Source organism: Delphinus delphis, chromosome 13 (assembly GCF_949987515.2).
Source record: "Delphinus delphis chromosome 13, mDelDel1.2, whole genome shotgun sequence".
Classification (NCBI taxonomy): domain Eukaryota; kingdom Metazoa; phylum Chordata; class Mammalia; order Artiodactyla; family Delphinidae; genus Delphinus; species Delphinus delphis.
Window position 1 is genome coordinate 15,677,200 of NC_082695.1, and position 15,419 is coordinate 15,692,618.

At 40.8% G+C, this 15,419-nt stretch overlaps 1 protein-coding gene across 3 annotated transcripts in view; it reads left to right on the forward strand.

The window, feature by feature from the left end:
- HECTD4 (HECT domain E3 ubiquitin protein ligase 4) overlaps nucleotides 1-15,419 on the forward strand; it is a 190,560-nt gene that overhangs the window by 110,582 nt on the left and 64,559 nt on the right. For all 3 annotated transcript variants that reach the window (XM_060028153.1, XM_060028154.1, XM_060028155.1), the window contains exons 33-44: nucleotides 19-165; nucleotides 849-1,033; nucleotides 3,058-3,211; nucleotides 4,336-4,616; nucleotides 4,847-5,036; nucleotides 5,995-6,076; nucleotides 7,083-7,285; nucleotides 7,989-8,124; nucleotides 8,932-9,114; nucleotides 9,581-9,745; nucleotides 10,142-10,311; nucleotides 11,221-11,336. In XM_060028153.1, the coding sequence (XP_059884136.1) occupies nucleotides 19-165; nucleotides 849-1,033; nucleotides 3,058-3,211; nucleotides 4,336-4,616; nucleotides 4,847-5,036; nucleotides 5,995-6,076; nucleotides 7,083-7,285; nucleotides 7,989-8,124; nucleotides 8,932-9,114; nucleotides 9,581-9,745; nucleotides 10,142-10,311; nucleotides 11,221-11,336 (2,012 nt within the window). The remainder of the gene's footprint in view (nucleotides 1-18; nucleotides 166-848; nucleotides 1,034-3,057; nucleotides 3,212-4,335; nucleotides 4,617-4,846; nucleotides 5,037-5,994; nucleotides 6,077-7,082; nucleotides 7,286-7,988; nucleotides 8,125-8,931; nucleotides 9,115-9,580; nucleotides 9,746-10,141; nucleotides 10,312-11,220; nucleotides 11,337-15,419) is intronic.

Below are 15,419 nucleotides of genomic sequence, written 5' to 3' on the forward strand. Positions count from 1 at the left end.
TTTGGTTCTGTTCCCTAGAATTGAAGAACTAACCTGTGGTGGGATGGTCGAGCAGGTCCAGGAAGCCTTCGGCGAGACCATGACTTCTGTTGTCTCTTTGTGCGCCCGTTACCCTATCGCTTGTGCGAATAGCATCGGACTCTTATGTACTATACCTTACACCAGGTAAGCGAGGAAATGCTTTCTATTGTTCGTAAGGTACACCACAATGTAGTTGATTAAACAGAAATATTTTTTAATTAAAAAATTGGATTTTTTGGTTTTGATTATCCAGTGACACTATCACTCTGATTAAATGAGCTTGTCTCCTGACAGACACTTAAAGTTACTATGTAAATTCCTTATTGTTGAGTTCCTGCATGATCAAATGTGGATCCCCATTAGGGATTATATTACAGTGTCAAAATGGAGAAGTTTGAAGGAAAGAAATAGGTCCCTAGGAAATTATTTATATACTGAACAAAATTTTTTGCCTATGCACATTTATTTCCTCTCTTAGTTACTTGATTAATAGTTTGAAAATGTCAAGAATTCATGAAGTCATTCTTTGAATCCCCTTATGATAAAGTATGTAGTTTTTTTCTATTATGGTAACCTTGTGTTGATTCCATCGATTTTTACTTTGCTGTTGTATACGAACTAACCAGAACTTGACGTTCATTATTTATGAAGGAAAATACTCATTCTAAAAAATTTCTATGTTGAGTTATACATTGGTATCCTAAGTTGTGGACAAGAAACTATACTGACATGTTTTATGACCCTTTGATAACCTGAATCTTAAGTGAGAAGTTCCTAAGGGCTAATCAGTTATATTTCTTTCATTCAACCCTTTCTGCCTGGCCCAGGAGTGAAGAGAAGTGCCTGGTGCGCAGTGGCCTTGTTCAGCTCATGGATCGACTGTGTAGCTTGAGCAGTCAGACTGAGTCCAGCTCCAGTGAGAAACAAACCAAGAAGCAGAAGGTGGCCACCATGGCCTGGGCAGCCTTCCAGGTGCTTGCCAACCGCTGTGTTGAATGGGAAAAAGAAGAAGGTGAGAAGCAGGATTCCTTTCTGGAGCTCATTGATTTCTTCTATTGATGTGTTAATATTAAGTATTTGTGCTGGATGGGGGAAAGAAAAGCTATATTAAATTACATAAGTAGATTGGTTGAATCAATTATGTTATCATGGGAGCCTCTTCATCGGCATGGTTCTATGAAAATTTACTACTCTATGACAGTAAAGAGTATCCTAACCTGGAGGACATTATGCTAAGTAAAATAAGCCAGACACAGAAAGACAAATACTGCAGCCATCTCACTTATATGTGGAATCTAAAAAAGCCAAACTCATAGAAACAGTAGAACAGTGGTTGCCACGGTTAGGGGGTGGGGGAAATGGGGAGATGTTGTTCAAAGGGACAAACTTTCAGTTATAAGATGAATACGTTCTGGAGATCTAATGTACAGCATTGTGATTAGAATTAATAATACTTTATATATACTTGAAAGTTGCTGAGAGAATTAATCTTGTGTTCTTATCCCCTCCCACACACACAGAAAGGTAACTATGGGAGGTGATGGATGTATTCACTAACTTGATTGTGGTAATCATTTCACAATGTATATGCATATTAAATCATCACGTTGTACACCTTTTAAAAAATTCACGTTCTACAATCTGAATATATACAATTTTTATTTGCTAATCATACCTCAGTAAAGCTGCGGGGGTGGGGAGGAATGATAACCATCTGAAAGGAGTACAGTAACCCCAGGAAATTGAAGACATCTTTCATTTCCTTTTTGTCAACACTGCTAACGGTGTCCGAATAAATATTTTTATGCAATGATTTTCCAGTTGCACTTTTGAGGTGCTATTTTCAGATTATATTTTCAGTCACCAATCCAATTTAAAAAGTAAACTTGAAGGATAACTTCTCCATAGTATCCCAGGTATATAGCTTGTTTATTTATTCATTCACTCTGTGTCTTATTGTCCTGAGAGCCAGGCATAAGATGAATAAGGCATCGTTCCTCACCTTAAAAAATATGGTCCAATTAAAAATAAAGATGCTGTGATGATCCATGTAAAAAAAAAAAATATATATATATATATATATATATATATATATATATGGTCCAGTGGGGGAAATAGACCAATGAACAAATAATTACCGGGCAATCAATGCCATGATCAAGGTGCACACAAAGTGCTATGGGAGCATAGAGGTCCCTACAGACCAGCTGTGCTAGGGATCAGGCAAAGCTCCCCAAAGAAGGTGACATGTGAGTTCTTCTTGAAGGATAAAGAAGACTTCTAGGTAGAATGAACAGTAAATGGCAAATAATTTTTGTGGCCTTTACGAGAGATGTTTGGGGAAGGCTCTGGAACTACAATGAAAATAGAAAGACCCCAAAGTGTCTTTTATTGTGTTTGAGAAGAGGTAGGGTGTGAGTTAAACATCAAGACGTTTTCCAAAACAGAAACAGACTCGCAGATATAGAGGGCAAGCTAGTGGCTACCAGTGGGAAGAGGGGGGGAGGGGCACTATAGGGGTAGGGGACTAAGCAGTACAAACTATTGTGTAAAAAATAAGCTACGAGGGTATATTGTACAACATAGGGAATATAGCCAATATTATATAATAACTATGAATGGAGTACAACCTTTAAAAATTACGAGTCACTGTGTTATACACCTGTAACTTATATTGTACATAAACTGTACCTCACTAAAAAAAAAAAAAATCAAGATATTTTCATCACAGTAAAATAGTGATTCTTGCCTGTCAATCAAAGTATGTTTCTGGGTTTTGTGTGGATGAATTATATTCAGTTTTAATTAAGAGGAATGTCTTTCCCCAACACTGAATCATTTCTCAAGTTACTGTTACCTTGTTTATGTTCAGTTGTTATCTAATGAGGAGACACTAATTGGATGGCTAATGAAATACTGAACAGGTTAAAGGAAAATTGGGCGAAGGGAGGGCTTTAATGCAGGCTCACCACACCTGCAGACTCGCCATGCCTTCCTGGAGCTTTCACTGTGCTTCTCCTTTCTTGCACTCTGAAGGCGGCTCCACAGACGCTGTGCACTCAGGTCTGGCCCGTCAGGTGTCCAGCCTTCTCACTAACCACCTCGCCCGAGCGACAGAGAGCTGTGGCAACCAGGCTGCCGGGAACGATGCCCTCCAGGACGTCCTGAGTCTTCTCAATGACCTCTCGAGGTAAGGAAGGCCCAGCTGGGGCTTCCCTGGTGGCACAGTGGTTAAGAGTCCGCCTGCCGATGCAGGGGACACGGGTTTGTGCCCTGGTCCAGGAAGATCCCACATGCCGCAGAGCGGCTAGGCCTGTGAGCCATGGCCGCTGAGCCTGTGCGTCCGGAGCCTGTGCTCCGCAACAGGAGAGACCACAACAGTGAGAGGCCCGCGTACCGCAAAAAAAAAAAAAAAAAAAAAAAAGGAAGGCCTGGCTGGAGCTGTGGGAGGAGGTGGCTTTTCCTCTGAGTGATTTGGCTTCCTTTGTGGGTGGTTGTCTTTAGAAACATCTTACTAGGCCATCCTGATATGCTCCTGCATCAAGAAAAATAGCAGAGGATGAAGTCACTGAAAAATAGCATTTAGTTCCAAAATAAGAAAATTATTTAGGTGAATATCTACATCATAAAATAACATATTATCATTTGCTTCAATACTTGACTGGCAACAGCTGCTAACCTTTTGAGTCAATACAATTGCATTCAGTAACCAAACTTCTTTACCTTCATTATAGCAAGATTAAAGGATAATCAGCCAGGACCTGTAATTAATTCGCCTTCTCATGCTGTGTCTTTAAAAGAAGATACTCTGTGGAGGTTTAATCATGTGTGAGCTGTGAGGCCCACAAAAGCTTGTCCACATAAGGATGCTTATTCTTTGGTTTCTGCTGAAATGTAACACGTTCAGCTGTGGCAGATCCCAGACTCTTGAGGCCAGTACAACACTGTATGATCTCTGGTCTTGAAGCACTTCTTAAAAAGGAATAAAAGACTAAACTAAAAGCCTCCTAGCTTGGGTTTCTAAGTCTTGGTGTTCTGTGAATCGTGCTGAACTATAGGATCTCAATTAAATAAACATCAAGTATCAGAAAATATTCAAAAATCTTTTAAAGTATTATTGGTCAATTATGAGCTTTCATCGGATGTTTACAAAAACCCTTAATTCTCCTTCATAAAAACGTATTGCCAAATCTGTGTCTTCCTCATTAAATATGAAGTCATCAGTTTGTTCAACCTCATCTAGGGAACTTCTGCTTCTGAATTTCTGTAGATAACATTCTCAGCATTGTGGACCTTTTCTTCCTCCTTTTGCAGGAGTCACATAGGTAAAGCCATCCTGAGCCAGCCAGCTTGTGTGTCCAAACTCCTCTCCCTGCTGCTTGACCAACGCCCGTCCCCAAAGCTGGTTCTTATCATTCTTCAGCTGTGCCGGGCGGCACTCCCGCTGATGAGCGTAGAAGACTGTGGGAATGTGGAGCTCCCACCCTGGAGCTATTCTGTCCCCTCCCTAAACAGCGAGCAAGAGGATCCCAGCGACCCAGCGTCCAAGATCGCCTCGTTGCTCTTAGCAAAGCTAGCAGATTACGTGGTCCCAGGTGAGTAGCCTCCTGGACGGAAGACTGGCACTGAGGCGCTCACTTCCTGTGGACGGTCAGACCGAGCTTTCCCTTGTCCACAACTGCAGCTGTGCTTCCTGTGATAAAAGGGAGAGAGAGCGGAGAAGGGACGAGCGGGAGAGAGGGAGGAAGAGAGATTCCAAAGCCAGTGCTTTCCTTATACAGGGGAGCCGCACAAACAACTTCGCAATTTTTTTGTTTGCTTAAAGGATGTCAGACAGTCCTTTCTCCAACCGCTTCCGAACCTGACACCACGTTGACAAAAATCAGCCCCAAGAGTTCCTTAAAAGGAGATAAAGACCCTGGAGAAGAGAGTGAAGCAGTGGATGGCAAGCTCTCTATCTTTATCCACAAGCGTGAAGACCAGTCATCCCATGAAGTTCTCCAACCATTACTAAGGTGATGATTGTAATAGCTATATGCCATCAAGCACTAGCCATGTCGCAGGCACTGTGCTGAGTAAGCCCCTTACAGGTATCAACTGTCTCAGCCCTCTTAACACCCCTAAGAGGTAATCAATGTTACTATCATCCCTGTCATTACATATGGAGAAACTGAGGCAGAGCTGAAATATAAATGCAGGTCCCTCTGATGCAGAACCCAAAGGTACTGTCTCTCCAGACCCAACAGAGTGAAAATCCTGTTGAGAATGTATCATTTGTGTCCTACGAGGAGTCTATAGTGTGACCTGGGCTTTGAGAAGGAATAATGCAGCTTGGTTTTCAGTTATTGGCATCCTTCAGCCATCAGTAAATTTAGGGATACCATTGACTGTGAGGTGAAGAAATAAGAAACTTTTTTATAGCTTTATTTAATCGAAGGATGAATGGTATGATTGCTCAACAAGGAAGTAAAAATATATAATTACTGTCCAAAGTTTACAAATCTACAGGACCCTGTCAGTGGAATCCAGGACAACGAGAAGATCCCACAGAGCACAAGGGAATTTAGGAGAGGTGTTTATGTCTCAGATGGAAGAGTCCTCTCTTCAAATAAATGATTGAATGATGGTGTCATCCTCATAATTGGATCCCTTGTCTGCCATCATGGCAACCGAAAGCACTACTAAGCGTGGTCAGGGCAAGTCAGCACATAGATGAAGAAACTTCCAAGGAACATTCCTGGGCACTGTGAAACGTCATAGTACAAATTTGGTGAAAGATTTTTTTGAGAGCCAGGTTTAGGAGGCAGGGGGAGCTGAATTATTAGAAAGGAAGATCCAGTCATTCACACCAAGGCAGCAATCCAGGCTGTTCTTAAAATCCCCTCACTTTGGGATTTAGGTCACTCACTGAGGCCTCCCCAACCTGTGACCATGCCTGTAAACTCATTGCTTCTCTCTGCCTTCCCATTTTAGTAGCTCAGAAGGACGGCCCTTCCGACTTGGTACTGGTGCCAACATGGAGAAAGTCGTGAAAATGGACCGAGACATGACAAAGGTAACCCCAATATGAAGGAACCCGCTCCGCCAAGACCCACAGTCGAAGAACATATGCCAGGCTTCAGGTTTTCAGGAGAAATTTTTTTTTTAAATTTCAAGTTACCACAGGGTGAGAAATTGAAGACAGTGGCTTAACTGAGGCCATTTTCAAGAGAACTAGTCAAAATCAGTGTATCATTAACGTTAAAATGTAGAAGAGAACTCTTGGTTTTGACCTAGAAATTTTCTTAGCTCTGTTAAGAAAGTTCTACAGCCTAAAAATACTTTAAAAGTGATCAAAAAAAAAAAAAAAAGTGACCATAGGGTGAAAGGTTAAAAGAGTAATAATAATAGATAATAAGAAATAAAGACAAAAAAGCCTGTGAAAATATAAAAATTATGCTCAGGTTCACAGATTACACGATAAATAATTAAAGGGAGGTAATAAAACAATAGTAGTGTATCATCTTTACCTGTCGCACTGATAATGTTAAGATCGATGGTACCCATTATTGCCAAGGTGAGGGTAAATAGGCATTTTCAAGTATCCAGAGACAAGCCTGTCCTTGGCAGTTCTGTTTGTAAAAAACAAAATAGAATCTGTGTACCCATAAATAGGGGATTTGTTAAAGAAATTATTACATTCATATAATGAAATACTGTACAACTATAAAAATAATCAGGTAGGTCTAAATATATAGACATGGATATTCATGATATTTTATGGTATCAGGTTCATATCAATGATCACAATTCATGATGTTTTGATAACTGATAAAAAAGAAATCAAAACTGCGTAGCGTGGCCTATGATTATGTATGTCAGAATCTGCATGGAAAAAATTCTAGAGGACTAACAGTGATCTCTGACTGGATGAGGACAAAGGATGTTTCTGGAGATTTAACTTTCTACATATAATATTTTAATATATGAATTTATAAAAATGAGCCTGGATTAGGGGAAACAGATTTTTTAAAGTATAGTGCTGAGAAGAGCAAAAAGAATATGAATGTCACAATCCCCAGGGTGGCTGCTGTGAGGTGATTACAGAAGAGGCGGCAGCTGCTCTGCGAAAAGCAACCAAGTGGGCACAGTCAGGCCTCATCGTCAGCGTTGGGCCACCCGTGGAATCGCTCAACCCAGAGACTGTGAGTGGACTGTCCACAGGGGACAAGAAGAAAACCGCCCAAACTTCCATTTGCCGAGAGAGGAACTCTGAACTTGCCAGGTAAAACCTTTCACAGGGTGGAAGCTGTCTGCACTCTTCTCAGACTTACTTTGTAAAGGATTTGTTTTGAGGGTTTTAATTTTATATCCTCCCCTTGACCTGCTGGAAATGAGGACTGAGGGCTTAAAATACCCATCCGTTGTAGTAGTTGTTCTCAAAGTCAAGTCAGAAAGTGATGACCATCCAGGTGGATCCGAGGTTGTGAGGGACAAATAGGGAGGCCCTCCGAGCTGAGTGGACATCTGTGGCTGGAGGATTGTTTTTTTTTTGAGAAAGGCCACCACCAGGAACACCAGCTATAGTTTTTTTGAGTAGCGGAAATAGTAAACTGTCCTTGCTGCCTTTACTTCATCCAAACGATACTTGTCACCATCCCAACTGTACACAGAAGCTTCTTTCTAGTTGGAGGAAAGATAAATGTGTGTTGCCCCTGGGAAGTTTGTGTGAGGTTCTGTGCTTGCCAGCCAGAGGCAGATGTAGTGTAGGTCCTTTCCTTGATCACAATGGTTTATACAGTTAAAGGTTTGAGGTCCATTGTTTCCAAGGCTTCTTCAGTTACCAGAAAGAATGGGAGTCACTGAAATGCACTTTTTCCAGTATTTATAACTAGAAAATGTTTGCATCTGGTGCCAAGCCTGAAGCCACTCATCTGCCTTATTCACCATCACTGGGCACTGACACTTTTCCCTGTTGACACTTGCAGGACCGACCCTGTCCGACCTTTCATCAGTGGGCATGTGGCAAACAGCATGGCCGCAGAAGTGATCGCCTTGCTTCACAGCTTGCTGATGGCGCCTGAGTCAAATGCTGCTCAGATATGGACCACGACAGCAGAGAAGGCTAGTACGCTGTTGCTGCTTAAAACAGGAAGCAAGACAGAAGTTAATGTTCTGTTCTAGCAAAGGACATTCTAACAAAGAGAGAGTTCCCAAACTGGCCAGATATACTTGTTAACTGTATTTCCCCTGAAATTTGCTTTGTTTCAGTAGCTTCAACTCTGTTAACCCACATCCCCTTTCACTGCCAGTTCTGATTTCACGGAAGGCAGGCTAGTGTTCTCAGGAAAAGAATGGCACTCCTTGTTTCTCCTTCTTGCTTGTATTCGATTGGTACTAACATGAGGAAATCACGCGGCCTTGCTTTATTGGATTTGTTAAGTGTACTTACTAAGTCCCAAGGAGGCCTCTGTGTGGTTTACACTCCCTGAGTGCTCTGTCAGTAATTCATCTTTACAAACAATAGTTCAGTTTCCTGAAAACTAGGGTTTGGTAATCAATTTCCCTTTTCCCAGTCATTCGTGATATGAACACCTTATAACGTGTCCTAAAGGTACTTGGGTGTTGGGATGTAGGTAGTATGCTGTTATGGTTTTCCTGCAAATAAATTTTTGCTTTAGTTTAGGGGTTTTATTAACAGTGTTTGATTCTCCCATATTTTGAGGTTGTGTATTTCCAGTTCTGTCCAATCACGTAAGGCAGATGTGCCAAGAATGTCAGTGGTCATACCTGATAATTATTTCACCCCTCTCATATCCAGAGTTCCTTTAGCACATGGGACCCAGGCACTGTTGTAGACACTGCATCATGCTTAGTATCAAAACAACCAGAGCTTTATCTCCCACTGCATGGGCTGCTTCTTACACTTAGGTTCTGTCTCGTGCGCTGATGTACATTCCACAATTGGGGAAATATGCAGAAAGCATTCTGGAAAATGGCAGCAGTAGTGGCAGAAAACTCGCCAAACTTCAGAGAATCGCCCGCCAGGCTGTCGCTGCACTGTGTGCACTTGGAGGCTTCAAAGAGACAATCAAGATAGGGTCTGAGGTTCAGGTAACCAGCCACCATTTTCCCAAGTCATCGCTTTCCCCTGTATATAAGTCCATTGATTAATTGCTCATTTGTAAGACAAGTATCATCCACCCAGTTGGACAAAAATCCTTGTTCCTTTAAGCTAAGAAACTCGTGGCTTCTAATCCACACTATGCTGCCGATTAGTCAGATATTAGTACAATACTGTGTAATGTTAACTACAATACTTGTGTCCTGTGGTGGTGGTAATATTGGCAGTATTTTAGAATTGAAAGTGTGAATTTGTATCATATTGTGATCACCTCGATGTAAGGTTTTAGGACCTATTATTTTAACTCATGTTCAGGGCTTGGTATCTGCGTTATAAGAAACTATTACTGTAATGCCGGTAATGACAGCTGTAAGTTTCCTCTTCCCACTTGTCACATCAGATAATTGCTCACACCATCAGAGCTGGTAGGTAGTGCTAATCCCTCTGTGTCTCTAGGTTTTAGGTAGAGGAATATCAGGAAGCGTCGGAGTAGTGGCTTCTATCAATGAACAGGAAGGTATAGCTACAGTCAAATTCCCACCCATAGACTGTAGAAAGACGTCGCAAGCATCAGACACACTGACTATTCCATTGTCTAGACTTTGTGTTCCAAGATCAGAGGTAAGGTGATTTTTAAATGCATCTTAAAATGTTACTGCAGATGGTAACCGTACTGTAATGAGTAATATGCACATACACAGTACAGAAGCACAAATACTTGGTTTTCTTAAATTTTGCTTGTGACGTGTATTTACCTATTGGGCATAATCATTTAATAGTAACATTTGTGTGGAAATTTTTACCTGGATGACAAAATTCATTTCTTTGGTTTGGAATATTCCACAGTGTATTGTATGTTTAATTGTTTGGGTCTAGCTTGCAATTCTGTATGGTGATTTGATTCTTTTTAACTGAAATTTTGAGAATTAACTCCAGATGATAATAACACCCTCATTTCTTATAAACTAACTACTTGAATTTAACTTTTTGCCATGCCCCTCCCCCCACCGCCATCAGGCATTGCCTCTTCATAAACTGTCCATTACTGAGAAGGTAGTACAGGCAGTCCAGTCCATGTTGCTTCCTCAGGAGGGAAGTCTCTCTATTCATACCTCACTTCCTGCAACAGGAGATGGGTCAGCTCCTGTGATGGCAGTCGTTCGGCTCCTGGCTGAAATAAGAACAAGGTGAGCACCCTCCAAAGATCCCCTAATGTGCTGAGGTGGTGCAGGCACAGAGACAGGGGTCCTCCATGGGCCCCTCTGCACCAGGCTTAGTGGGTCCGCAGCGTGAACTTCATGCCAAACTGAGTAACAGAAACTATCCTCTTGTGCTATGTTTACTACAGTTTTTGTTGCATTCCCCTGTTTCTGCACTTTGAAATAAAGTTTAGCTGTTTCCCTAAGAAAGTAAATAAACAAAATATGATTGATATATAGAGCACATACATAAGGCTCCACTGATTTGCTTTGGTTAAAGAACTTTGTCCTGTCACAGGAATTCTTCTGCAGCTTTGCCTTTTTTAAAGTGGTTCGGACCACGTTAGTACCTATCTGGTCCATCTGCTTTCCAGACTGCTGAGGAGAAAATTAGGGAATGCTCGCAAGTACTGGAGTTGGAAAGAAAATACATTTATTTACAATGAAACAACAGCAAGTTTCTTTTGACAATGAAACTTGTCAGAAAGTTCTAATATGTGTTTTGAGTTAGGTGAGAGAGATCAGCATACAGATTTCCCAAGCGTTTGGACCTCTCTTGTTCCCAGAACATTAATATTGCCCATGGAGCGCCGGTTAGGAAGAGCTGTTAAGAGATGGTGCTGATTTCTCACCTGGCACTTGGTGACTTCATTTAGGGAGGTGGCAGCCATTTTTCCCTTTTCCAATTGTCCACGCAGTGTCAGCAGTTACTATGCGGGGGAAAAGAGAAGTTATATACTTCCTAGCCAGTCCAGCTCATAAAAAAAGCAAGAGGAATGGGGAGTTTGAACCTTGTTTAAATTAGAGGATAAAATTGATTGAAATGTTTTTCACAGTTGACTTTTTAGAGAATGACCATTGATGACTTTGAAATATTGTAAATCTTTTAACATTAAGAGCATGCCTGGTCATGGCCCAGCTTTTAGAAGACAGCTTATTTTGTGAAGAATTCATACAGCAGTGTCCAGCAGCTGTTGAAGTTCTCAACCTAGTAGCCCAGGAATGCAGTGCTGGTAAGTACCTGTTACTTTCCTTTCTACCCTATTGTCTTAAGTTTTGTCAGCACATTTATAATTTGATAATGGAATGTTAACTGTTTTCATGTACACATCCAACAGCTGAACTCTAAACACAACACTTACCACAATTTACTTTCATTTCAGATCTAGAAATGTAAATAAAAACCTTCAGTATATGCCAACTAGGAAATCAGCATTTTTCAATTTAACTTTAGGACCACTATGTCAGAGTGTTTTCTTTTCCCCATTCATATTAATCAGTTGCCTTTATTTCTCAATTAGAATTATGTATGAGCTGTCCTTAGAGCTGCAGATACTTTCTGACTATTGTCATTGGCCACATTTGAATTCAGAATCAAGAATTTGCACTAACATCCATCTTTGTGTGTGTGTGTTTATGGAAAAGTTCAAACAAATACAAGAATAGAGAGACTTTTTTAGTATAATGAACCCTCACGTTTCCATCATCTAGTTTCAACAGTTATCAACTCATAGCCAATCCTGTTTCATCTACGCTGCACCCTCCTGGATTATTTTTAATCAGATTTTTAGATATTCCTTTATTTTATCCATAAATAATTTAGTATGTGTGTCAAAAATAAGGACTCTTAAAATAACTACAATGTCAGTATCACATCTAAAAAATTTACAGTAATTCTTTAATATTATTAAATATCTAGTCAGTGTTCAACTTCCTAATGTTCTCATAAAGTAATACTTGTTTTTACATTTGTTTATTTGAATCAGGATCCAAATAAAGTTCATCTATTATAATTCATTGCTGTCTTTTAAATCCCTTTTTTAAAAAATTCCCCTCAGTATCTTTTCTTCCCTTGCAACTTATTTGTTGAAGAGTTTCCCACAGTCTGGATTTTGCTGATTATATCCTGTGGTGTCATTTAATGTGTCCTTTGGTCCTCAAATTTCCTGTAAATTGATAGTTGGCCTGGGTGTTTTTTAAGTGAAAATTTACCCTTTATCCCCAAGGACATAGTAGGACTGTAAATGTAATTGTTCACAATTAGATTAGCATTTCTCCAATGCTCTATTACTAGCATTTTCATAAACTGTAAGGAAGAAGTGGATATCCTTCCCTTCCCTAATGGTTTTAGTTTTATCCTTTTTTTTTTTTTTTTTTTGGTCATTTCTGTTATCTATATTATTTACTGTCTCTCATGCTGTTTGCTTTTTTTCAGTAACTCTCTAATCTCTTTTCTGTCCTTAAATTTTTATCCTTTTTCGTGTGGCAGTGATTTCTGTTGGTTTGTTTTCACTTTTTGTCTTCATTCTATATCTGTTTTACTTCTCAAATCTCCTTCCCTTAATAAGCATGGTTCTCTGGAGCCAACAACTGTTAAAAAAAACCTCAGAGAGGGACTTCCCTGGTGGCGCAGTGGTTAAGACACCATGCTCCAATGCAGGGGGCCTGGGTTCGATCCCTGGTCAGGGAACTAGATCCCACATGCATGCCACAACTAAGAGTTGTCCTGCCACAACTAAAGAGCCAGTGAGCTCTGAGGAGCACATGTGCCACAACTAAGGAGGCTGCCTGCCACAACTAAGGCCTGGTGCAACCAAATAAATAAATAAATAAAATATTAAAAAAAAAAACCTCAGAGAGACCCCAAGAAAAGGGAAAAAGAACAAAAGAAAAGGAGCTTGCTTTCTTGGGTGAACTTACTTATGCTAAATACTTGCTTATAATTTACTTTTGTACTTACGGTATGTAGTTCCCTGCCTCTGCTTTCAATATTCTTGACTTAGATTGCATCCTAAGACTTATTTGACTGATTTTAGCAAGCATATAACTTGCTGAATGAATCACTTACTATTCTATAGGACTCTTTCTGGGTATCTTTTATATATTTTATGGAATAAAGGGGTCTTACTCTGTGAAATTAACTTTGGTACTTAATGTACAAGCCAGGAATCGTAATAATTTAGAGCAAATGGTTTTAATAATAACCCATTTTTTTCTGTGGAAAAGAACCCTGTGGTAAGAAGGAGTTGGAAAGAAACATGGGGGAAGTTCTTACTAATTTTTACAAAAGAGAAGACTATGAGCTTATACATTAGCGATTTATATTCTAAAATACTGTCCTATGTCAAGTGCAACAGTCCTTAATAACTCACTTATTAGATTATCAGAAAGAACTCTGAGGTTAAATGTCGATATCCAAGTTTGCTGATTCCTGAGTCATTTACCTGTATTTAAACAAAAACAAAAACAGGGCTTCACCGGTAGCGCAGTGGTTAAGAATCCGCCTGCCAAGGCAGGGGACATGAGTTCAAGCCCTGGTCCAGGAAGATCCCACATGCCGCGGAGCGACTAAGCCCGTGTGCCACAACTACTGAGCCTGCGCTCTAGAGCCCGCGAGCCACAACTACTGGGCCCGTGTGCCACAACTACTGAAGTCCATGCACCTAGAGCCCATGCTCCACAGCAAGAGAAGCCACCGCAATGAGAAGCCCGCACACCGCAACGAAGAGTAGCCCCCGCTCGCTGCAACTAGAGAAAGCTTGTGTGCAGCAACGAAGACCCAATGTAGCGCAAAAAAAAAAAAAAACCCATATCTGAATTACTTTTCAACACAGTAGTGGATTCTTTTTTTTTCTTTTTAATTAATTTATTTGTTTTTATTTTTGTCTGTGTTGGGTCTTCATTGCTGCATGTGGGCTTTCTCTAGCTGGGGTGAGCGGGGGCTACTCTTCGTTGCGGTATGCGGGCTTCTCATTGTGGTGGCTTCTCTTGTTGTGGAGCATGGACTCCAGGCATGCGGGCTTCAGTAGTTGTGGCTCACCAGCTCTAGAGCACAGGCTCAGTAGCTGTGGCACATGGGCTTAGTTGCTCCACAGCATGCGGGATCTTCCCAGACCAGGGCTTGAACCCATGTCCCCTGCACTGGCAGACAGATTCTTAACCACTCCGCCACCAGGGAAGCCCCAGTAGTGGATTCTTATAGCCTGCTAGGGAGTCAGAGCCTGTGCTCAGAAGAAATGCTGTTTAATAAATTAGATCCAAAGTGGTGGGTAGAGGAGAAAGAGTTCTTCGATTATTTATTTATTTATTTATTTATTTAATTTTATTTTTTTGGCTGCGTTGGGTCTTTGTTGCTGTGCACGGGCTTTCTCTAGTTGCCGCGAGCGGGGGCTACTCTTCATTGCAGTACACAGCCTTCTCATTGCAGTGGCTTCTCTTGTTGTGGAGCACAAGCTCTAGGCACGCAGGCTTCAGTAGTTGTGGCACACAGGCCCAGTAGTTGTGGCTCGCGGGCTCTAGAGCGCCGGCTCAGTAGTTGTGGTGCATGCGCTTAGTTGCTCCACAGCATGTGTGATCTTCCCAGACCAGGGCTCGAACTTGTGTCCCCTGCCTTGGCAGGTGGATTCTTAACCACTTCACCACCAGGAAAGTCCCTGATTTTTATTTTTTAATGTATCAAGATTTTTAAATTTCATATATGAAAGTGTCATAAAATGTATATGTGATAATATATTGATTCTCTAAAATGAAAAAATTTTCAATGAGTTTCTTTTATTATTTTACTTCATCTGGGATGAATTAAGCCACGGACTTGGCCACTGTAATGTTAACTCACTCATAGCTAAATTTTATAGCTTCTCTAACCCAAAGAAAAGAGTACCTAATTCCATTTGGTCTAGGAAGATAGCACTACAGAGCTTTTTCTCATAAAGAAATATACCTGGGGACTTCCCTGGTGGTCCAGTGTCTAAGACTCTGGGCTCCCAATGCAGGTCCGGGTTCGACCCCTGGTCAGGGAACTAGATCCCACATGCCGCAACTAAAGATCCCACAGCTGTAATGAAGATCCTGCACGCGGCAACGAAGATCCCGCATGCCGCAACTAAGACCCGACGCAGCCAAATAAATAAATAAATACTAAAAAAAAAAACAAAAAGAAAGAAAGAAAGAAATATTCCTGGGGAGTTAACTGGATCCCTTGGTTGAAACAGCATAGGAAATAGATTGTGAAACTGAAGAAGAGACATATAGAAACCGAAAAAGTTCTCAACTTTTTTTTTATACTCTTACAGATAGCAGAATCTCTCAGATTTCCT